The following is a 24532-nucleotide window of genomic DNA, read 5'->3' as shown; positions in this document are numbered from 1 at the left end:
GCTATGAAGGGGCTATGCCCCAAGCGCTTTCAATATTTTTTCAATACCCAAGACTAAAGTCGATATTTCAAGTGGTTGCCGGAAATATTCCGGACGCCTCCAGTCTAGAATTTCCTGATGCTTTACCCTGGATAAGGTACAACCATTTTTATATAGAAAAAAAATATCATTTTTGGCTATAGAAAAGCACAGATTACGTATTTTTATACAACCGTGTTGTATCATCTCCGTAGGTCCATTAAAAAATTTGGAATTTTTTTCTTTATACCGGAAGTCGATACTCGAGCCAAGAAAAATGTCCGGATGTAAAAATAGCTTTGACCATGTACTAGCTATGGATTTCTTCTTTAAACAGCTCTTAAATATTCTCAGTGTTCCTTATTCAGCCCTGCCGTCTTATTAAGAGAGGATGATGCGAGCCTAAGAAAAGTGACGTTTTAATAACGTCGTCCTCCCGCTAAGGAACACCTAAGATATGCGCAATTTCCGCACCAGCTAAGAAAGTTCCACCGCGCGTTAAAGGAACGTAACGGCTAACGCGATAAAACCTTCCCTAATGATGTCCCTCGTTATTATCCTGAATTTTCATCTCAATGATGTCGCTTGTTATTATCTTGGAGATTTTTTCACAGTGGCGCAACGAGTCTTGGAAGAAGGACGAGATTCTTCGCTTATCTTCAGCGAGTAGGAACATTAATAATTCTAATTGAATGAACGGAGAGAAACAATTTTTTTTTTTACCACGTGTAACAATCAGGATACATAGCTTTAGAGCCACCCATTTCCTTTATTTCTTCCTTCCCATTTGTTTCTATATCATCAATGCTATTCTTTTCATCCCCCAGATATTCCTCGCCACGCTGGCGATATATCTCCAGATTCCAGAACCTCCAATATCGCGTATAATCTTACCGGATGAAGACTCGTGGTATTCCTGAATGCTCAAGGGCGGTCGAATGAAATTGATGGAAGAGAGTCAGTTGAAAATCCACGGAATACGGAAATGTCAGAGGTCCTATCCATTTGCCAGTGAAGATCCAGCGCATTGGTATCCCAGTGACATCGCCCACTTCTCATTAGGTTCAAGCCTCAAGATAAAAGATAAAAGTCGACGAATCATCTCGCTCCGAATGAGAACCACTTCTCTCAAGTGGAAAGTATCTTAGTGAAGTCTCTCGGTAACTCTAGGGCGAGTTCCTTTCCTCGTGGTCTTTGTCAAGACTCGTACGAGCTTAGCCGGAAGAAAATGGTGGTAGAAGGAAGTGGATAGAGGGAGTCGGAGTCAGTGTCGTTCTGACTTTAACGTTCAAGTCGAGTGGCCCGACGTCTGACACTGCGAGAACGAATAGTCGGAAGTTCAGGGTAAGAGACTCGAGGACAGACTACAGTGGATCTTGTATATCCCTATCCCTTTCTATCTTTTTACCCCTTATGTCTCTTTATACGTTTGCTTCTTACCTTTTCTCTAAAGAGACTCCATCGTCTGGCCCTTCTATTTTCAGGAAATGGGTTTACTGGGTAATCTCGTTTCCAAACCATGTGCACAGAAAAATTTTATACAGACCATCCAACCTCTGTATCATTGAATTAATCGTCGAAACAGTAATCAAAATTTCAAACCCGTGTATATACCTTTAATTAAAACATTTCAGACCTTGCTGGACTGAAACTTGGTAGTCAGGAAGCTTTCCCAGGGTAATGGAAGTAACGCTGTTACCGGGGCAAATTGATATCAAGGAAATTAATAAGCCATTTTGGTAGGATGCGTACAACGTGTCTGCCTTGCCTTGGCCTTGCAGCCATGCATCCGTTTTGGCCACGAAGGCTTTCTACGTTTTGATCATTAATTTTCAAGGATATTTTACATTCTTCCTTCCCCTTAAAGTTTCTATAGAAATCCTTAAGGTTAAATAACAATGCACTTTCGACCGAAGAAGTATTGCGATAAAGACCATTCCCTATCGTGAACTCATACAGATCACGTATCTAAGCATATACCTTAGTGTATGTACAATTGTACATACGTGCAAATAAAAAGTCCAGCGGAAAATGCCGTTTGGTAAAATTGGTGGCACTGATAGAATGCACCACGTGCACAGCATCACAGACAGATATTGGATCTTTGTGCGTAATCACATGGCCAATATTTTTCTATTGTCTTAACATTTATAATATCTGTATAAACAAACATATAAGGAATAAGTTTATGAAAATGTGCTTTGATAAATATGGCGCGCATTACCGTTCGATAACGTACTAAAAATATAATATATTTCGATTTGGTGCCTTTTGTAAAAGTATATTAATTTCGGCTTTGACTTTATTCATAGTGAAACTTTCGTTTAAATTAGCTATACTGTATTTCCATATTAGATAATATTAATTGGTCCTGTTTTTCTCGCGAACAAGAAACAGTATGGTTAAGTTTCAGTTGACGCAATAAATGCCGTATGGCTGCTATAGGAAAGATAGCTATAGGAAAGGCGCATCAAGCCGGCGCTATGACAAATAAGGCTACACGCATTTTAACACATTGCGAATCGGATATTTTATTGCTAACTGTACCCAGTAACCTGGATCGACCTTCAACGCTGGAATACGAAACGCCTCGTCATTCGTCTGTAATGCATTAACATGGAAGGATGGACTACCGAGAATTGGGAATGAAAATATGTCTGAGGTAGACAGTTGATGAAAATTACATTAAAAATATCAGTTTAAAAAAATACTCCTCTCCTTGAAGTATGAATACATACAGCAGTATGGTAGTCTCCCGGATAGTTGTTCTACATTGCTCAATTTGGTAGAAATATGAGCAACGGCTCTAAAGGCTCGTCTCAATAATCTTTAGGCTAAAGAGGCGTCCAGGAAACTTTAGGTTTCAATTTTTTCTACTTTTTCTAGTATCTTCAATTCTTCATATACATATATGTATATACCTCTGATGTATACAAAACGAAAAGAATAATTTCATGAAATTTTTATTCCTTTTCACTGTAAAGTAATAGTAGATTGAAAGCCATCGAAATAAAAGGTTATTACAGAAGGGAAGCAAACAGCTGTCTAGTCTAGTCAAGAGTTTTAGTTTCTATCTGATGGGAATATCCCGTGCCTGGCACCAGAAGGCGAGATTAGTGTTAGCAGCGTTTCGTTAATAAAAACGATCGAATGCCATCCCTGTAACTAAAGGTAAGCCGTTAGTTAGCTCGAACCAGAACGATCTAAATATACTAGAGATATAAAATGCTTTCAGTTGATTATCGTAAAACGTTAAAGATCCATTTCGCGGAGTTAATTTAAAAATATTTGCACGATCCTCTGGACGACGATAGAGTATTATTATCCTGTTAGGAAATTGAAGTGTCCCCCGAGATATAATGTAAAATGTTCTCGCGATGAACCGACAACTCCCTTTACCCACCTACCGATTAATAATTACCAGTACTCGATAACGTAAACAAACGGTCGTTACTACGTGATACCGTGTACAAACGATTTTCCAATCTCTCCATGGAGAGAATAAACAGTGCACTGTTATAATATTAATAAATGTTTTAACGTTGTTTACAGCTGGAGCCGCTTCTGAGGAAACTAGCCAAAGGTCCAGCTCTGCACACAATCGCCACTCTCTCACGAAGGGTAAGTGCCAAGATGGAAACCATTTCCCAAACCAGTCCCTGGTCGTAGAACAAACTAGGCAGGAAAAAGGACGATGACTAAGAGAATAAAAAAGGAAGGGATCGGATCGTTGGCTCGATCGGTAAGCCCGGTGGAGTCTAGCTTTACTTATCAGTCCTTCACGGAGTTGCTATGGCAACCAATGGCCGGTCTAATAACAAAGTACTCCCGGGGGGCTTGTCGTCTGCTAACTTCGCGACACCACAAGTCGTACGCATTAGATGCCAACGTAAAAGGTCGTACATACAAGACGTGATCAGCATGTTGCGCAATTTAAAAAAAAAAAGAAGGAAAGACAGAGACAAAGCAGCAATCCTTTCGTTCGAGAGAATGCCGACGTTAGAGCGAATACACTGTGAACCGGTCCAGCTTGGGTGCCTACGTAAGAAATCAATGTATAACGTCACTGATCCACGATCTTTAAGAGAAACCACAATGCAACGAGACGTTTCGAAATGAACGATGAATTCCGTCTGGCTTTTATAATGGCATTATCGTTAAACTGGAGAATACATGCTGTTACATTCTTTCTCGCTTACACTGGTTATCTACTCAGTGGAACACGTTACGTATATGTGTACAGTCTTTCCTCACGATTGCACATCGTGTTCCTTGAGAGATCTTGCGAATACTTTTTCGTTATCAACTCGGCGGAACATATATACCATTATCATGGTTTTATTGCGCAAACGGATCGTTAACGGGCAGATATATAAGGCAAAGTGCACCAACGTATTTTACCTGAAAATCTTTGGATACTATTCGCCGTCCCATTCAAAATCAATATACATACTTTTATGGGTGTAAGTTCTCACTTTATTATTATATGAGCACTCTATACTTACGTGTATATTTATATATACTCGTACTAGATTCCAAAATATTTTCTTAATATCACCGAGTATCGCATGGTCGGTAACGGCGAATCTACTGGGAATAACGTTCAAGGAATATTTCAGGGAAGCTTATGCGTTATGTGTCTGTATATATTTATTGATACACACACTATATTTATTGTACATCTATGACTGCTATTCCTGTTAGGTTACGCAAATATGAGAAAATTGCTTAAAGTTTTTTACTTTTCACTGTCACAAGACCGTTAAATAAAATCTATCGCAGTCCACTGCTTTATTCCTTAGGATCCTCGTAATGCAGGGTCGTGCATTAGATTCGTACAAGGGAACTAAAATTTTCGTTACGTGATTTCATTGAGGCATTTCATCGTGCAGCCTGATCTTCGGAAAATAAGATAGGGCGAAGAAGAATATCCTCGATGAAAGCAAAAAAGCGACTAATCTGAGGATCTGTACTTTAGGCTGTATTAAATTTATTGTGATAAAATCAAGTACATCGGATCTATACTGCCTGCTGAAATGTTGGCGATTGAGGTAGAGAAATCAATAAAAAAAATAATAAAAAAGAAGAATGCAAGCCTAGGTGATATAGACGATTGTAGGTATATGTATAATCTGAAGAAGTAGAAGATATCGATTTCTGCTCAACGTATCCCGTACAACTGATATAGAAGACTGCCAGCAGTAATATAGTTCACTTGTTCAACTGCTTCTTCTGCTATCTTCCCAAGTGATAGAAAACCCATTGCGCCAGACAAGTAATTGACATCGGTAGAATACAACAAAAAAAAAGGATAGAATGCCGAAGGAAAAGAAGCATCGAAGTGAATGCAATCCAGTGCGGGAAACGCCTTTCTTACGTTTTTGTTCCTTCATATTTTTTTTCCTTTTCTTTTCGATCATATCAACCTACATCGAACTCTATTCGTATCTTATGGCAAAGGTTAGATCGTTCTTGCAGAGAATTACAATTCTCGATCCTCGCTGGTAGGAATTACTCGGGACTTTTCTGAACGATATCGTGAAAATCGTGGGATACGTTTCTCTGCGATGTTTTGATAAATGGAGGAAGGAATAATAATGGGAATTTGGCTCTGCGCTTACAGTGTGGAATAATCTGTGCCGTTTCGAAAAGTCAAACTTCTCTTTGTAAATTTCTGGCAAAAGCTTGACCAACAAAATGCCGATACGGCACTTCATAGAGTTTTCGGAGTTTGAATTTCGAGAAAGTTCACCACGACATTGAGATTATTTGAATGACTCGGAGATGATTTTAATTGAAATTTAAAAAAAAAGGCGATGTGGATCATCAAAATGAAAAAGTAAAAGCCGAGGATAAGTGGCCGGATGACTGGCACTTTGTGGAACGATAAGTGTCTAATAAATATTCTTCTTTGGTTCCCGAAAAAAAAAAGGAATACATTGGATTTAATATTATTTTGTACGTGCCAGAAACTACTCCACGAACTGTGAAATGCTATTAGGTAACTCGTTTGACTGGAAAAATTCGAAGATAAATCAATCGCCATTCTCTCTGCGATGAAAAAGAAAATTTGTGTAAAGCTCGCTGACTAGGACCCAGTAATAATATTGGCATTTCAAAGAAAATCTCGTTTTATTGGAATAACAATTTAAAAAATTTGATATCTTCGTTTGACTCATTCTATAGAAATATTCGAGAGACAAAAATTGAATGAAGGAAAGATCTTTTTTACATTTCACACCGGACTTTCTCGTGAAAATGTAATTTCTATGAAAATATAAAAGTTTTTCGTGAATTTAACGTGGTCCATAGATTCTTGAGAAAGTCAGGTGTGCGTCTGGGTCTGTAGTGTCGTAATCCATGCTCATAAATATTTCCATGAAGATTCGTGAGAGGTTATGGCTGCTCGGAGGGCGAGCGCGCGTATGAAATATGCATTGTTGGAGGCTTATGGTAAGGCCCTCGTATTATGGGTAACTGACAGTTTAATCCAGGACCCTACGTCCTAGAGAACTGATGATATTACACGAAGCCGCATATCTTGCTTGTTAACTTCCCGAGAATCACACCTGACAAGACCACCCATGCACGCAAGACTCAACGCAGCCACCGTGGGTATTAGAAACTGCCCCAGGAATAGGCATTACAACATACTTCAAGATATATTGTACAAGCATAAAATGCCCTAAACTTTTCTATACGGCTTCGGTTGAAAGAGAAAACAAAAATTTAATCCCCGTTCGACAGTCTTTCAGGTAAAACATTTTTCCCATCATTTATCATCCGAATGTAAAAAATAAATTCATAGATTAATCAGTCTGGATAACTTTCGCAATGAACGCCACGATATTAAATTAAGACACTGCCAAGGGATAAATACGATGGGTTCTGAATGAGTGTGAAGACCATGAAGATCTTGTTGATGAAAAAGGGGAAGAAATACGTAGAAAATAGCAGGAGTGTGAAAACAGGTATTCGCAGTAAACGCAATGTAAACTATGGAAGTGGTCAGGATGGTAGAGGTCCAGAATGAAAGCGGCGCATGTAAAGTAGGTGAGATGGAGGAGGATCCTATTGTTTCCGACCCACTTCCGCATGCTGGAAGATTAACAGACACATATCTGCTACGACAACGGATGAAAGTTTTTTTAGCGTTTGAGTTTGAGGATGTTTAGTGTCAGTTTTGGAATCCGCTCTAGACTGGAAAATCTACATTCTATACCGGTAGAGGTTCTTGTTTGGCGAGCGCTTTACCATGGTTTAAATATCGTTCAAAGAAATGAACCGTAGGACGAGCAGAAAACCCACCTCTATTTTTGCAGATACGCTTCCTTTACTTATATGCTTGTTATTTTTCTCTCTTTTCTTTTCTTTTTTTTTTTACGTGTCTTTAACATCCGTAACAAATATCCACGGCGAATTTTCCCCAGACCTTTTCGTGTTTCCAACGAACTCAAGAATCGAATCGTTTGTCTGCTCTAGAAGTCGAGAGCTTTTAGAAGAAAAAAACTGACTCATGAATTTTTTGATGAACAATGTCTATCACTCCCGGGTGTACATATAATACCTAAGGGAGCGTTGCGCAATTTTGTAGAAATTCATAGAACTTCAACGCCCATCCATATTCGCGCGAACGGAATTAAATCTGCCAACAGTCACTCGAGCGAATTTCCACTCGCGCAACAGGAAATAAAGCTTCGTCGGCGTAATACAATTTCATCGGGAAGGATTCTCTCGAACGTTGACGGTCCTCCTATTAATCGAATGTGCCCGAAGGCCTACGCTCTGTCTGTCCCTCTCCCATTTTTTTTTGTTCGCTCTTTTTAGTCTGGCACTCACTTGGATCAACTAGAATCAATTTCGGTCCTAACGACCTTTTTCAGCAAATTGGCTATTGTTACTGGTGACTGTCATTAATATTTGAAAATAATAACAGTAAAGAATACCAAAAAATAATAAAATTCGCAATTGGTACAGGAAAAATATATTCGAGCAATACCTATTTGTTATTATTTTACTTATTGTTAACGTTTTTCCCATTATTCCATCTCCATCTTATTATTAGAAAATCTGTTGCTGTTTCTCCCAGGCCTACCTAGTTCACGATTATCGGCGTTACTATAGCCTCATCTGACTACAGAGATGGTATATCTATATACATGACGACTATCGATCTCGAAAAAGGGAAAGAATTTCGTAAGATTCTTGTGCGCGGAATGACAGGAGAACGATGAACTTAATATCGGAATTATCCGTTCGCCTGTTCCATTCGAATATCCATTCTCGATGAGACATCCAACTACCGAATGATCCGCAACGGCGTGGTACATACAAGTAGCTTCTTGTATAAATTTCTGATATTTGCTCCCACCGACCGATAATGCCATTTTCAATTTATACCGAAAGCATATCCCCAGTTCCGAATCTCACCTGCCTTCCATGTATACCAACGTTACACTCCTGAATTCGTTATTGAATTTTTCCACTTTGACACCCATTCGCTTTCGAATCGAATCATGGAAGATCTTTTCATGCGCGTATATGCACATTTCCACGTATACAGGTAGACAGATCGCAAGTGCAACACTTGTCTGGTATTCAGTGGTTCGTACAGACATTTTTTGCCCTTAAATTGCATTCACTATTATCTACTACTCTTTCATGTTTCTACAGAGCAAACGATGCATTGGTTCGCTCACATTGGCGGTGATAACGAGTCGCTAGATCAGTCAGGTAAAGAAAACGAGGCAGCAGCAAAGAACGTACATAACACAGCATTTTATGGGCAAACATTTTTAGTGAATCTTTCCTATGATTCTGGCTCGTATTAAAAAGAATTCGCGCAAAGTCAACTGACACTGACGCGAACCTGCAATTGTGATAACGGTGTGACACTAATTTACAGAGAGTGTTTTCATGAAACTACCAAAGCGATTTGATCATTTGGTCGTTTGCAAACCTTTTTTTTTTTTCTAACCTACCTTTTAACCAAACAATACTATTTTGACACTGCGCCTGCTCCATATTACCAGCAATTTCCACGTGCGGAGTTGTTTGTCGCCCATCGCCAGTCAGGTCGCGCGACATTGAAACACAATTTTACGAGATGCATGTCGCATGTCTATACTACTGCGCGCTCATCTAATATACATTTAATAAGCGCACGTTAAGTCTACGTATTGCATAAATCGTATCTATAACTCTAGAAATATAACACGTGACACGTTACATGTTGCAATATGATTTATTCTTGGCAGATGTAAAGCGTCGCAGTCTCTACGACGAGGACTCCCTCGACGGTGATCATCCTAATGATAATCAAGGTACCATCTTTAAACGAGCATATACTAAATCATCCCATGGATTCATGTTCGCAATTCTTATTATCGATCGAACGGCAAGGCGACTTGTCGCTATCATTGCTTCATTAAAAAAAGCTGTGCTTCGACCTCGGGAAAAGTTTAAGATAATTCGGAGTTATACTCATTCACGTTAAAATAACCAACTACGAATCCCGAGGTCTTCTTGCCATGCTTGACTAGATAGGAAAGAAGGAAGTAGTTTAAGAATTGTCAATGCTCACCGCCATGGTTTACCATGTTACAGGTCGAGACTCTGCCGGAAGCTCGAAAGATGTTGACAGGGTAAGATTAGTACGTGAGAGGCAAAACGAAGAGAGGCAACGGAAGCTGGAAGAATTACGACAACAAGCACTGGCCGCTCAGCGTTTCCGGGAGCAACGAGAAGAAGAACGCCGAAGACGCATCGACGAGCTCAGATCGCGCGACCACGATAGGTATAGTCCTTTACTTGAATAATAATTATCGAAAGACTTTGAATAGTTTCATGTTAAATGCAAAGGAACAAGTGAAATTAATGTAATCTTAGCCGACATTTATTTTCCAGACGAAACCAAGTCGAGGAACGAAAACGTCTAATATGGGAGGCCGAGAGAGAAAGACGCGAAGCAATTCTGCGAAAGAATCAAGAGAGAGACGCACGTATAGAAGCCAAGAAGAAAAATGAACGCTCGCACATTGTCTTCGCGTTTGGCAGCTCCACGCCACGGATGCTCGAGCCTGCGGACACCGGCGGCTCCACCTTCTGGGGAACCCGGAGGGCCACCTCGACGACGAATGTCATGATGTTCACCGCTGCGCAACCCCTCACCAGGAGATCCTCCGAAAGGGAACTCGACGGAAGCAAGAAACGCGCTACTTCCGCCGGTGGCCTCGATCGGAAACCTGGAGAAGGTCAGTTTCTTCCTTATTTCAGCCCCGGTGCGCTTCCTCGAGGCTGGGCCGAATTTATAACAATTACGGGTACAGTCACTTCATAGAATATTGAGACTTTCGGTATGGTAGAAAGTAGGCCAAGATGCTGGGAACGAGTGAGTATAATTTTCTCTAGAGGAGAAAGAAAATATTCAAAAAACGATATGTGTTACAATTACTACATTTTTTTCTTTTTTTTTTCATCTTGATGTTGGTAAGATCGCAAATGCTATTGTCGCAATTGTACTGTAGTTATTCATATAGCGTTATGTGACTGTTCTGTGGACATTCTATTTTATTAGATCCCGAACAAGAAGAGTAGCGTGTCCGGGTGTATGTAATGCGCACTGCAAACGCACAAAAGAAAATGCTGATTACTGTTGGGCACAGAATTTGAGTGATACGTTTATCTTTTATCACTGCAGGGTAGTAAAGCATTAATATAGAATTCAGAGATAAAAAAGTTTCAATATATTTTAGAGACTTCACGGACTTTATCTGATTCTAAATTCGGCTCAGGTCCTTTTGTGTTCCTTTATTCTATAGTCGGCCAACGCCATTGCAAATGGCTTCTTATTTATTTGTTCATCTTTACGTCAATGTACATTATAGGGCAATCAGATAAGACGAGTTTACTTTTTGTGCATGAACTTCGAGATTGCATACCCCATTGATAGAACATGCGAAATGATCCTGTAAATAATTTACACGCTTATTTATTCAGTCCTCTCCAGATGAGCCCCACGTGTAATGTTAAGTTTTCGGCCTTAAGATTATTATCGTTTAATTCTTTTTTTTTTCATAATAAACATCGTACACAAATGTTCTCGCTAAAATCATTCTCCTCGTAGAAGATGCGCACACCCGCCACGTGGAGCTTGGACCGACCTGAAATTTCTTTACGTTAGACAAACTACACGTAAATTAATCTTTAGCAGATTACGTTAGCTTTCTCTCGCACCTACATTCATGGAGCTTTCTTCAATTTAGTTGCTAGCGATGCACAATCAATCATTGTCATACCTTATCATCTTCCCTCTGTCTATCAAAAATATGAAAAATCTTTATTCTTCCAAAAGATCCTCGAAAAAAAAAAACAACAATATTCCAAAACTTTCTTCTCACGAAAGTCCCTCCACCTGGGTCTAATCTTTTTGCAAACTTGAAGAAAGCTTTTTTTTTAATGGTTCTTCCCCAAGTTATAACGTAACTCCTTCACGAAAATACGCGACGTTTAGAGCCTTACTGAATTCCTCGGAACTTACATCAAGAAGGAATCTCTCGTATAATGATATAGCATTGGATAATTTGTTCACAGATATGAGAATGTCCTCGTCCATGTACGAGGTATTCAATTGGAATTCTAGCCCCGATCCTCCCTTAACCCCCGCGAAAAATAAAAGAGCCAGCCTCTCTCTGCCTCCTACCACTGACATCTTTGCCATCGACGATAAATCAGATAGCGATACTAGACGTGCGATGATTCAGCGGGCTGCCACCGGTGAGTCCACCAGCCAGAAAAAATGAAGCCTGCCACAAGGGAAACCTTCTTGTCTCGAAATAAGCTGACAAAATCTTTTTTTTTGTTTTTTGGTATCTTCATTCTTATCTATCTGTTGCTCTATCTTATCATCTAGCTATTTATTTATCTGTCTACATCATATGTTAGCAGCACTCATACGTCTTATTCACTTTGCATCATACTTGTTTACGAGTACCGCGGCAGCATGTAATTTTGTTTTTCGTAACCATGGTTATATTCGGAACACTTGATTTTCCGATCATACTAATTAGCTCATCGTGAATATTATTGTGAGGTATTGCTACGCAGGATCTCTGTACACGCATGAGATTTGTATCTTGGTTATTACCCGTGTTAACTGCATCACATTTTTCTGTTACTCATTTACACGAACCAGTACCACGCAATCACCAATACTTTTGGCACGATCTACTATGTTTGCCTGGCACATTATGTTGTTATTAATGGTTGGTTGCATCCGTACGTCCAAACGTCCGACAACGTCGGCGCTCCAAACTATTGCCGTAACGTTAAGGGATACACCTGATCTCATTAAGGGAAGCTTAAACTTGTGATGATTACCAGATAAAACTTTGACCTTTTCGCATGATCTTCCTGCCATTTATTTTTCACATGGTTAAATATCTACATGGCGTATCAACGCATTTATCACTGCCCTTTACCAGTTATTTTTTGTACCTTTTCTATGATTTCGATTACTCTCTTCTGTTCTTTCCCCGTATCAACATTTTATTTCCGATGGATTTCACTTTTGAAGATGCTGGAGATCATGCCTACAGAGCATGTCTGGATTTTGCTTGATCGAAATATCACTAAAGTCAGCAAGCATTGAGTATTTTGACACACGTACTTTTGTTTGTCCTCTCTCTCCTGGAAACTCTGCAATCTTCTCTTGCGTTGTCGAAGCACTTAACGAATGTCGCGTTATGTTACGTCATTAAACTTGTTATGAATTTTCTAAAACACCGATTTACAGAATTGTATGAAGCACGAAATCGCACGTTATTCTTGTAAAATTATTTAAATAATGTAACAGCTGCAAAAGTGACAAGACCCTCTTCGAGACTTTTAAAAGCAGCTTGAAATGCTGCTTAGGGGTATTGTCATTTTATTAGTAAAACTCAAGTGAGATAAATGTGTTCCGCAGGGCTATAAGTGTGATATCGTATGATCGTTTGATCGGTGTAGTTTGACGGTGCTTGGGTCTGGCTTCTAAGGAGAGAACTTTACAGGTGAGGAGAGCGACGGTACACCAGGAACCCCGAGCTCAGGCTATCTCCGAGTGAACAGGCGGCGTACAGACCTAATGCCAACTATACCTTCGCCAAGAGACGGACTCCCGTCGGCGGGTCGGAGCTCGAGCGCGAAGGTCTTCACACGTTCCCCAGGTAGGACTTACTCGATGTCCAGGCTGGATCAGCTGGCGCAGCCTAGAAAGCGTCCCAGCGAGCTTAGCACATTGACGGAACAGCAACCCCAACCACTGGGCGCTTCTAGCATGAGTCGCAGCATGTCTCATTTGGCTGCGCCTGGAGCCAAGAGCCTTAAGCGCTCTGACAATTCTCGTAGCATGGGTACGTTGCCAGGCGCAGTGCCAGTTCCTCGGCCCACGAGGGCCGAAAGGCTACGCCGAAAGGCGCGCGAGCAGCAGTCTCACCAGCACCAAGGTAAGTCGTCCTCGGGGGCCACTTGGTCGCTCATGTGTACTCAACTCCTTACTAAACTGACAATGAGACTCGAGTCGACACTTTGCTGACTATTACCGAGTCAACGAGTCAACGAGTCAACGAGCCCAACCCAGCTGTCTGGGAACCGGTTTAAAGGTTCGCTATATATCCACTGCAGAAGAACACCTATGGCTGAGTACTGCCGAAAGCTTTCCAGCCACTCACTAGCTCGTATTGCGCTTTGCTCTTCGCTTCGAGGCGATCGAAGTAGTACTCTAGCCCTAGGGGAATGCCTTGACCTTGAAGGAATTATTATTAAAAATTGCATATAGATAAAATTTATTTTTTCTTAATCTCGTGCGAGTTGAGAACACATCTGTATCTGCATGAAAAAGTGATAAAGGAGTGATTGTCGATCAATTCAAGGAAATTGTAATCGACAAACTGCATAAGAGTTTAATTAACTATTTTTCAAAGAGACTTTATGTCCGATGTTGTTTGTTTCAATAAGATATGGGACTATCGGTGAAACTATTGGTGTAGATATATAAAAAAAAATGTATTCTCAAAATTAACACGATTAATGCCTTTGTACATTCTGCTTTTCTCAGTCTCTCTGGCTTCTAACACATCTGACAAATGTAATATAACACAAAGTTTCATATCGCTCAAATGCAACTAAAACGAAAGAAAGTCGTCAATTTTTATAACAGTAACCTGATAATTGATTAACAAGCAACTCCTGGTAAGGCATTGATCTTCACCGGGTTTCACGGTGACATGGGTGACGGTATCACGCTAACTCTACGTCTTCGGTAAGCTGCACAATTTATATTTTTCTTAAAAAATATGGAATTATATATTTGTATTTAATGTGCAATACACGGTGGACCCAATCCTCGTTTCAGTATTTATCACTATCATTTCTGTATCATGCCATAACGTTATCTTCGTTATCTTCGTCTTTCTAAATCACGATTACTTTACACGTTTCTCTCTCTTTGTACAATACCCTTATCTTAGCGCTCTCTCAAAGAAATATATAATTGCATATAGCTTTTACATTTATTCAATTTACTTTTGTAATTATCACTGTTCGCTGTAGCCTGAGTAATCGGTGGCGGGAGTAAGCCGTTACAAGCTTCGCTCTTTCCGAGTCTCACGACTATCAGCTCCAACCCTTATATACATATACACATATAAACGTCAACACGGTTGATGTATATGATTCCGGAGATCGTTTATCAGTAAATGCATCACCGAGTATCCATACGCAGAGGAGCATGGACCAAGAAATAAACCAGTGGATGTCAGTCAATAAATTTATTTTACTACAAGTTTAATAATCCCGCAGACGTGTTATGATATTTTTATAATCGTAGCAGAAAAATATATCTCAAACTTGAAAATGAAGCATCTGACTAAACTGTAACTGGTCCATGATCCTTCTGAATAAATGTGCAAGGACGTGCAAGGAAAGAAAAAGCTTATACCCAGGGTCGGTGGGTGTAGGTATTCGCAGCGGAGAGGTGACGCCAAACAGCCCATCTCGACCGCACAGTTCCATGAGTCAGCAGAGTGGCAGCAGTGTGGGCAGCAGTAACGTCAATCTGCGTCCTCGCACAACTACCCCTCGTCGTCCGCGACCTGCTTCCATTGCCGGAACCGGCGTATCTGTCACAGAACGACACAGTGAGCATGGCTTTCTACCTTTTCCTTACTGCGGTCATAATTGGAAAGCCGAAGATTGATTAACGATCCGCAGAAGACATTGGTGTTGGAAGAGAATCTTCAAAGGAAAAATTTCCTGAAGAATTTTCCAATACCCAGCTCAGGATCTTTTCTTCGGCCTCCAATTGCGATTGGGAAGCTTTTTTTTTATTTGGTCTCTCTTTTTATTTTACGCAATCTCTGCGCTCCACTGCACCGGCAGTTTCAATTTCATACACTTTCATTTAAGACTGTCTCGTAGAATGATCGTATTACTTTATTTTACTCTCAAAGACGATTGCACTTCTCAGCATTGCACATGTAAATACTCTATACGAATATTGTTAACTAAATAGTACGTGGGAGGTATAATGGACGATATACGCTTTCGTATAGATCTGGTCGATGTCGTGAAAGCAACAAAGGATTCAAAGCCACCACTGCCAAAGGTCCACAGCACTCCAAAGAAACCATCCACGCCGAAAGGAACGGATATCGCGAAGAAACCGAACGAGAAGTTGATAAAGCATGCGAGGCCGTCGCCGCGCATCACTCCCAAAGCTACTCCACTTCAGAGTCCAGGAATCGAACAAGTTCCTCTCATTCGAGAAAACACGACAGAGATTATTAAGCAAAACGAAGCCAAGGAGAAGAAGGACGCCAAGTCAGAGGCTGAGAAGTACGACGAAAAAGAGGATCAAGGAACTGAAAAGACAGAGGTAAGACGGCGAAGATTCCCCTTGAGAACGATTCCATGAATTTCTTATAAATGTACACAAATCATTAAGTTCTTCGTTTTTTTTTTTTTTCCATTTACATAGTGGCTACCAGCTAAATGAAATGATTTACACCTAAACTTAATTTAATCCTGGTACAGGCGCAGAGAGAAGGTCACGTCATCGAGGCTATCACCGCTGACGTCAAGAAAGAGACAACTCCCGTTCCCGTTTCCGAGGCAGCAGCTCCCACTAGTGTCTCTAAACCCGTTAAGGCAGAGACGAATTTGATTCAGGAAATTTCACCATCAGTTCCGGTCCTCCAGTCTGTCCAGGAAGTACCGAAATCTGAAAAGAAGGACGAGAATAAACCAGAGAAGAAATCTCCAGAACCTGAGAAGAAGCTGGAGCCTGAGAGCGATGAACAAGTCGACATGTCTGGTAAGTTTGTAGTCACGTTTTTTCAAACCAATCACACTTCAAAGTACGTCATTATTAATTTTGTTGGTTTACATGCAGCATCGATGATTGCGAAAATTAGAATTACTACCGAGGAAGAAGCTAAGGCTGCACTAGCTGAACGCCGAAGGCTGGCTCGTGAACAGGCTGAACGCGAGGCCGAACTCGAACGTCAACGACTGGTCAGTGTACTTTAATTAAAATTTCATTGTTGCGTAAATCCATATTGTTCTATCAGTCATTTAGTTACGTGTACTCTTACAATAACAGGAGGAAGAGGCTCGTTTAGAGGCTGAAAGACTACGCGCAGAGGAGGAGGAGCAACGTCGTCTAGAAGAGGAAACACTTCGATTGGCAAATGAAGCGCGTGAAGCTGAGGAACAGAGACTTCGTTTGGCGATTGAGGAAGCAACACGAAGAGAGGAAGAAGATCGTAAGCGGCGAGAAGAGGAAGCACGTCAGAAGCAAGAAAAAGAGGAAGCCGAACGGAAGGCCCGAGAAGAAGCTGAGAAGTCAGTATTCATATTCACACGAATAATACAATTACTTAAGACAAAAGAACCATACTAAACGAACCAATAACATGATTCTATATTTCTTCTCTATAGGCAACGAATCGAAATGGCCGAACGTCTCAAAAAGGAGGAAGAAGAAAGAATTGAACGACGCAAGCGAGTCGAAGCCATTATGTTAAGAACTAGAGCAAAGAATCAGCCCAATACGCCCACCAAGGTAATTAGGATTAAAATCAAACAATGAATAATGAAAATATGCTTAGTTTATAAACGTGGATTAATTAACCTCTATACCCCTGCAATTTTTTCGAGTTTTTCCAAATTTCGATATATTTAAGTGATATACAGTTTATATCAATCAGTAACAAAAGTCTGGCAACTCATTCCGCCCCTATATAAAGAGGGTGTAGAGGATAACAGTACCTATATTCATCTTGGATTAATGGCACACATGTTTATTTATTAATACACAGGGAGAGGGTGGTGACAGTGATAAACTGAAGGAAGATAGCCCCAGTGAAGAGAATAAACCTACACCAGGTAATAAGGGCAGTGATGTTATGACAGCAAGCCTCATATCCGAGGCAACCCAGCAATTTATAAGTGGTGAGCAGCAGGCTCATCATACAGAGAACACAACACCGGACATTGTGCGAAACGGTACTCACAGCAACGGCATCAATGAAAGCAAAACATTATTGGATAATAATCAGGGTAATGACGACGGTGAGGTCAACGGTCATCATACGAATCATGGAAATGGTATCAACAGCCAATCGATCACACTGGACAATGCTACTGTGTAAGTATGTCAAGTACAAATAATCCAAGGTTTTACAAAGTTCTACACACGCTGTGTAATCACCAGACAAAGATAAAAGTACTCTAACGAAAAACAAGAAGAACCTTCTAGCAAATATCATCATGGTCCATGATGTTACATTAATGTGTACCATGCATTAGAATTTCCAAAACAAATGAAAATGCGTTGAATGGAGCATTAGATTCATGAATCGAAAACACCTCAGATGGCCTTGTAGGCCGGGTAGGCCGGTATTGATTCGCCGCGTCACAGACAATAATACTGTATCAGCGAGACTGCAAAGGCTACCTCACCATCGAATTAATTGATATCACTGAAATGATGATTTTCGATTTATCTGATAACCTTGAGACTGGCAAGTTTTGCAATGTCTTAAGTGCCGATGCTTCTTCAGCAACGAACATACTTGAACAATGCGATTACCTTATTTCATCTAGTTTGGCCTATTTGCTTTCACATTTCTTTAATAGTTTTTTTTTTTTTCATTTTTTTCATACTAGGTTTTCATGATTCAATATTCTTTTTATATGTCATTTTTAGTTTAAATTGAAATTGGCTCCGTCTGGACTATGGTGATCTTTGTATGAAATATTGTTATGCCAATAATTACTGTGTAATTATCGTGCTCTGCGCCAGGTCACTAGCCATCACATCTTATTAGCACAATTGACATAGGATGATGAAGCTTTGATTCCTGAGATCACAATCCTTTGGAGCTTAATCTCGAATAACAGTCTGCTATTAATTACTTGTTCGGTACTTATTAGTACATAAAACTTTAATCGCAGCTTACTACGGATAGCCAGAAGTAATAGATATTTAATTAATATGTTAATTTGAGCATTTTCGAGTTATTCACTCCACTGAAACGTTGCGCATTGGACTTTCTCAAATACTACTAAAAAAAATCAACTTTAATACAGTTCGTTACAAAATACAACATAAGAAAGCATTATTTATATGGTTAGATTACAAAATTGTATGTTCACCGTACATCTTAGCATTCTAAGTTCTCTGGCTATCTGTGTCATTCTGTATATTTAATATTATCATTTTTAACTCATCCGTGTACCGAGAACCAGCATCGCTCATCTTAAATCCAAATATAATAACCACAATGAACAAGCTACTACTATACAACGGATATAACCAAAATAATAAATAAAAAACAACAAATTAATAATTGATAAGACATTTCGTTAGCTGACAGGAATGAGAACTGGCGGGTCTGTTGAGATGGATCATCACGATTATGGTTTCATTGCAATTTCAAGTTGGTTTTCATAGTGTTTAAACTCTAATCGTTTTATCCAATGCTCAGTATACGAATTTTGTTCATATCTTTTTTTTTTAAAGCAACACGTGTCTGTATTTTTCTTTGGTTAAATTTGTATTTATTCGTGTTCCTGTTTCTTTGAAAATAAACGTTACAGATGTCGTAAAATAATTCAGTAAATTGTGCATACCATATTTAATTAATTGTTGTCATCAGTCCTATTTAGTGTTCCATATATCAAATACTGAACTGAACGACTAGAGTAAACACTATCGGCCACGTGCATGAAAATTATATCCGGCTGAATGACTAATTCAGTTAGTTGTTTAGAATGTTTTGCAATATTATAAAACTATTATCGATAAGTTTCAAATGAGAAATTGGTTACATTATATATATATATATAGATATATAATAAATGAATTTTATTGCGCTCTTTCGAAGTACACCTTGAAAGCGACAGCCTATACAATATTAAATCCTAAATCAAGTCGATATAATAATTGTTTAAATGAGATATCAAAAAACGAATAATTACAAGTGAGCGAAAAAGTACATCGCAAAAGTAGCCAGAACAAGAGTTGACAGAAGCATCATTATAACGCAACAGTAACAACATTCATAATTGATTACTCTAGAAGTATACCGAATAATAATAATAATTTGCATCAGACATACTAAAATACACACATATATACACAGGCACAGGCACACAACCACTCAATACATGGAAATTACACTGTAATGATAAATAATCATATATCCATTTATTCTACGCGAATGTATATTACATATATTAATTGTCATAATTATGTATATTTTATAATTGATAATCAAGTGTATTAGCTGATGATAACATGCTAATTGTAGCTAGGAACGACGATGGAAGACACAAAGAAATGATTAAATACGCCTATCCTCGTTAGCATTGCGTTAAATACGTGAACAACACAATTGAATGAATGCACTAATACTATAAAATACTAGAAGAGAAAGCTACACACCTAACTGTGAACTATCCTAATAAATTCAGTGTACATAATGTAAAGAAAGATGAATAGCATAAACATATTGAGTCATCTGAACAATTGTATATAATTTTACATCGAGGGCTCAATGAAGATAAGAATACTTTTTGATAAGTTCATATCTTTATTAAATCTTTTTCATGTCAATTTAATGATCAGTTCAAACACCTGCGATCTCATCTTGACTGAGCTCTAATTGGATCTCTCTATCTTAACAACTTTCCTCGAACAATAGCCTACAACAAAATCCTTATCTGTGGCTGCGTTGCCTGTTTGAAAAATTAACTTGTTTCACCTGTTCCTTCATTATCATCTCTCCCTTTCTCTCTCTCTCTCTTTGTTCTTTTTGAAAATAATTTCTTTACATTATTAATGCATGTTATCTTTTGTTGGTGAGATCGGTTGCGGTGTCGCTTGCAATTTGTTTCAACATAATCCAATCAACTTCCCTCTATCTGTATGTATATCATCTATCACCATTATGTGTTCCACGTCAACTTACTGCCTACTTTTGCCATGTACCATAATACGCTTATGTTTGCAATCTATCAGCGGTGTCCAGTTTTCATTGTATATATGTATGTTAAGATTTTTACAGGGCGGTGATTTATATAACGAATTCAGGCCACCCTTTGGAAATGATAAACCGAATGTTCTTTTTTAAAGCATAGTACCTCCCACTGCACAAAATACGATTGCACGAATATTTCTAGTACCGATACGTTACAAGCGAATCAGTTATGAGTTTTCGCGACTCTTTTATATGCAGGTTTAAGTCATAGAAAACTTGAATTGATTTTGAAATCTTTTCGACGCCCTGTTTTTGCAATGTGCTTTTAGTAAGCGTTTTTTCGTCGCAATAGTCCTGTTTTGTGCATTATTGCTTAGCTTAAAATATTCTTAGTTTAGTAGTGTTTCAAGAAATATCGTGCGAATTTGACATAAGAGAAGATTGTGAAGGAGATAAACTATTTTCAATATATATCTACACTAATATCGTTAAAATTTATTGATTGCGTTAAGAGAGAAAGCGTTTCTATTCATTGGAGAGCATGTAAAAATTTATATCGTTCAACATTTCTACGCGTCAAGGTGATGCAAGACGTTGATAAGTCAGAAATAACTGCACTGCACTGACAACCAAATAAGTTAATCAGAGAATGTTAGCTTTTATGGTTTCTGAGTTATTACATTACAAATGTAGTTTTTACTATAATTATAGGATTTCAGCATTACCTACGTATGCTGCCAGTTTAGTAACATTCGATATACAAATATCATTGCAAGCAATCCATTAGAATGCTTTGGAAGTTCGCTAATATTTTCATGACATTAGATAGCAAACGAACTATGCACATTCTTCATTAATGAATTTATTCAGGCAAGGGAGTCTCGTTTAATGTGTAATGCAAGTGTTAACGAACAAATTGGTATATGGGTTATTCCAGTCTGGTGAAAGTAATCTTACTTACGTGTGCCTAAGCAAGTAGTTCCTAGTGTTTAGCTGTCACCCAGTGTCTGTATCTTTCCTTTGGCTGATTTTATAGCAAACAAAACAACGTGACCAACAACCTGTTAGACCTGTCGGAGTTTGACACACTGAGTAATAGCGGTAGTGGGCCGATACTTGAGCTGACACCAAATCTGGCAAACGAAGATTCACTCAATTCGAATCTAAATCCAACGGCAATACCATTCACCCCAATGACCAACCCGTTCATGTCTCCTGCTGGTAACGCTAACACCAATCCGTTCCAGGATAATTTTACCAATAATAAACCGCAGGACAACAACCAAGTACCAGGTGACTATTGTCTAAGTTGTTACAGATAATTGATAATGTTTACTTTTTAACTTTTAAACCTAATGCAATATTGTTTTGGTTACTTATTGTTCATTTTGTTGCAGATCTTCTATCATAAAGTAACTGTTAGACATTCTGGTGAAAGGATGAAACGGAAGAATTTCAATGAATTACTGGTTTGCCGCTGGCAAGCGTGCGAGTAATCGAAATGATGTCGTTTATGGAAAATGTAAATAAGCGCTATAGATATAGCTGTAGAGCGGAAGTTTCAAATAGAATGGAATGAGATCCGGACAGTGTCCGCGATTAGGACAGCTCTCCCTTCCGGATACCTTCTCTCTCTCTCTCTCTCTCTCTCTCTCTCTCTCTCTCTCTCCCCCCTCTTTTTTCCTCTCCCTCTCCCCCCTTTTCCCACTTTACCTTTGTTCCTCTTCCCAAGATCCTATTACTTTTCTCCCAGTACTCTTAATCCATTACCATGCAAATCCTCTATACCGAACCATTAAACACTATGCATTATAACAATAAATGTAAAATAATATATAATATTAATTCATAATATTATACGATGGCAAGCATACACATTCAGCCTATTATATTATTGGTCCGTGAGTTTAATGTGTTTTTTTTTACAGTCTGTAAACAATGCATTATCTTTAGTAAATCATGCGGGGCCTCACTTAAAATTACGGAAATATATAGTAAAATAGAAAAAGAAACTATATTTCATTGCAAAATCATGCACAGTAATGCATTTGAACAAGAATTGTGTGTAAGGCCACGTGTGGTTTGCTAGAGACTTAATTGTTTTCCATCTGTCGAAAAATACTTTGAGCTCATGAACTGACTCTATAGTATGCTAACTGGAATAAAACTAACTTTTTAGAAAACCTTTGAAGGGGATATTATCTATTTATAACATATAATTTGAGATACACGTCTGTATTTTATTGTATCAAATTACATTAAATTAATTTCACATAATTTCAACTCTTTTAAATACTTTGCATTTGAGAACTATCAAACTGTACGACAATGGCCGAGCGATCCATGGACTGTGCAATGTTGCAATTTAGTTAATGGCGCAAAGAATTACGGAGTAATGTATGTGACAGATTATGGTTATAAGCGGATGATAGTGAATCCATATCAACGTGCACAATACGAAAAGAATGTTTTCTCCATCGGATATATTTCGTCTCCGCGCCTCTAAGAATTTCGTAAAATGCGGCCTAGGAGTATCGTCTCCATCTAAACCGAAACATTATGTAATCTAGTATGATGATATAACATACGATCTTAGGAAAGTAAACTAATAATAATTGTGTCCAATACAACAATTACGAGAGAACGATACAAAGCTGCTTTTCTTCTATATTATGTTTTTGGGGCGTGCGCTCACTAGTCAAGTGATTTTACTTTTGTTTACCTTCAATTTCCCCCATCACATCGAGCTCCTTTTCTCTTGTTTCCTCTAAATACACCTCTTGTCGTATTATCTAATGCTGAGGCCCTACAAATCAGGTAGAAATCAATGGACATCGTTGTAGCATCAAACATCTTATTCATGTAACATCGAGAGTTCATTCAATAACAACTTGATTTGATTGTCAGTGTTGTATGATTGGAATATTTAAAAAATGAAGATTATTCTTCGTGTGAACTATATTATTCATAATCGAACAAAATTATAATTGGGATGAAGTACTACAGTTGGGATGCATATTCATGTGGCACAATGATACTATGTCTTTAACCGTATATTATCCTTTACGTGATTAAAATTATACATCCACTTAATTGCCTCGATTTAATTTCGTTATTATTACGCCTGTGTAGACGTAACAGTGATATTATTAAATTCATAAAAAATTGTTGAATTTCGACAAATTGTAACTAATTGTTGCTTTGTTTTTTATACATCCCACGAAACACGACAGGATTCGAATATAGCTAGAATCATAAAATATAATGAATAATGTAACAAAGGCTATACGAGTAACTTCTAAAATTAGCACAAAAATCACGAGATATGTTTGTTGGTTGCAGTGAATTGTTGAGCGTCGTGCATCCATCATTATTTAACAGAAAAACCACTCCAATTACTGTATTATCAATCAGTAGTGTTTTGTAGAAAATTTCGAGAAACGGGATGTACCACTTTTTATCGCAAAGGTTACTAGTGATCCTTATTGTAACGCCATACTCCCGTTGCCTAGACTGTTGTCTGCTGACATGATGGGATATTGTAAAAAAAAGAAGTGTATTTATTTTTAGTATTACAGAGCTCCATTACCGTCCCTACATTTTGAGCTAATGCTCTAGTTTATACCAAACAATTGACACGCTTTGTAAAGGATTATATTCGTACCAACTAATTGTTAACATCGTATTTTCCAACTAATTGATATGAGTATAGTGCTTTACTATGCGTTTTCAGGCATACGGTGTTAACTAGGTCAATGAAGAAACCATCAACCATCAATTATAGGCGTTGGTATAATATAAAAAAGTATGTTTTCAAATATTGAACGATAAGGACACTAATAATCAAGAGTCATATCTAAAATACGTCGTAATGTAAAAATGCTTTATGTAATAAATACTTATCATCGAATAAATAGGAAGTTGAATTTGTCGTCTTGATCTTTGAAGGAGCCTTGTGTCATAATCCTCGTATCACATCCCTATAATAAATA

General features: G+C 38.5%; 1 protein-coding gene across 41 annotated transcripts in view; it reads left to right on the top strand.

Moving 5' to 3' along the window:
- LOC107275200 (MAP7 domain-containing protein 1) overlaps positions 1–24466 on the top strand; it is a 119830-nt gene extending 95364 nt beyond the window's left edge. For 14 of the 41 annotated variants that reach the window (XM_015755079.2, XM_015755075.2, XM_015755080.2 and 11 more), the window contains 16 exons: positions 3571–3639; positions 8692–8751; positions 9276–9341; positions 9625–9814; positions 9907–10271; positions 11611–11793; positions 13068–13502; positions 15015–15194; positions 15609–15931; positions 16090–16369; positions 16448–16569; positions 16658–16899; positions 16996–17119; positions 17376–17704; positions 21577–21833; positions 21938–24466. In XM_015755079.2, coding sequence (XP_015610565.1) covers positions 3571–3639; positions 8692–8751; positions 9276–9341; positions 9625–9814; positions 9907–10271; positions 11611–11793; positions 13068–13502; positions 15015–15194; positions 15609–15931; positions 16090–16369; positions 16448–16569; positions 16658–16899; positions 16996–17119; positions 17376–17704; positions 21577–21833; positions 21938–21951 — 3239 coding nt within the window. In that variant the 3' untranslated portion in view covers positions 21952–24466. The remainder of the gene's footprint in view (positions 1–3570; positions 3640–8691; positions 8752–9275; positions 9342–9624; positions 9815–9906; positions 10272–11610; positions 11794–13067; positions 13503–15014; positions 15195–15608; positions 15932–16089; positions 16370–16447; positions 16570–16657; positions 16900–16995; positions 17120–17375; positions 17705–21576; positions 21834–21937) is intronic. The other 27 variants (XM_025080098.1, XM_025080099.1, XM_025080097.1 and 24 more) reach the window with 11 other exon arrangements.
- The last annotated feature ends 66 nt before the right edge of the window (positions 24467–24532 follow it).

Source organism: Cephus cinctus, unplaced genomic scaffold, assembly GCF_000341935.2.
Source record: "Cephus cinctus unplaced genomic scaffold, Ccin1 Ccin1_scaffold0126, whole genome shotgun sequence".
Taxonomy (NCBI): domain Eukaryota; kingdom Metazoa; phylum Arthropoda; class Insecta; order Hymenoptera; family Cephidae; genus Cephus; species Cephus cinctus.
Note: the sequence above shows the minus strand (reverse complement) of the source record. Positions and strands in the feature narration are given on the sequence as shown.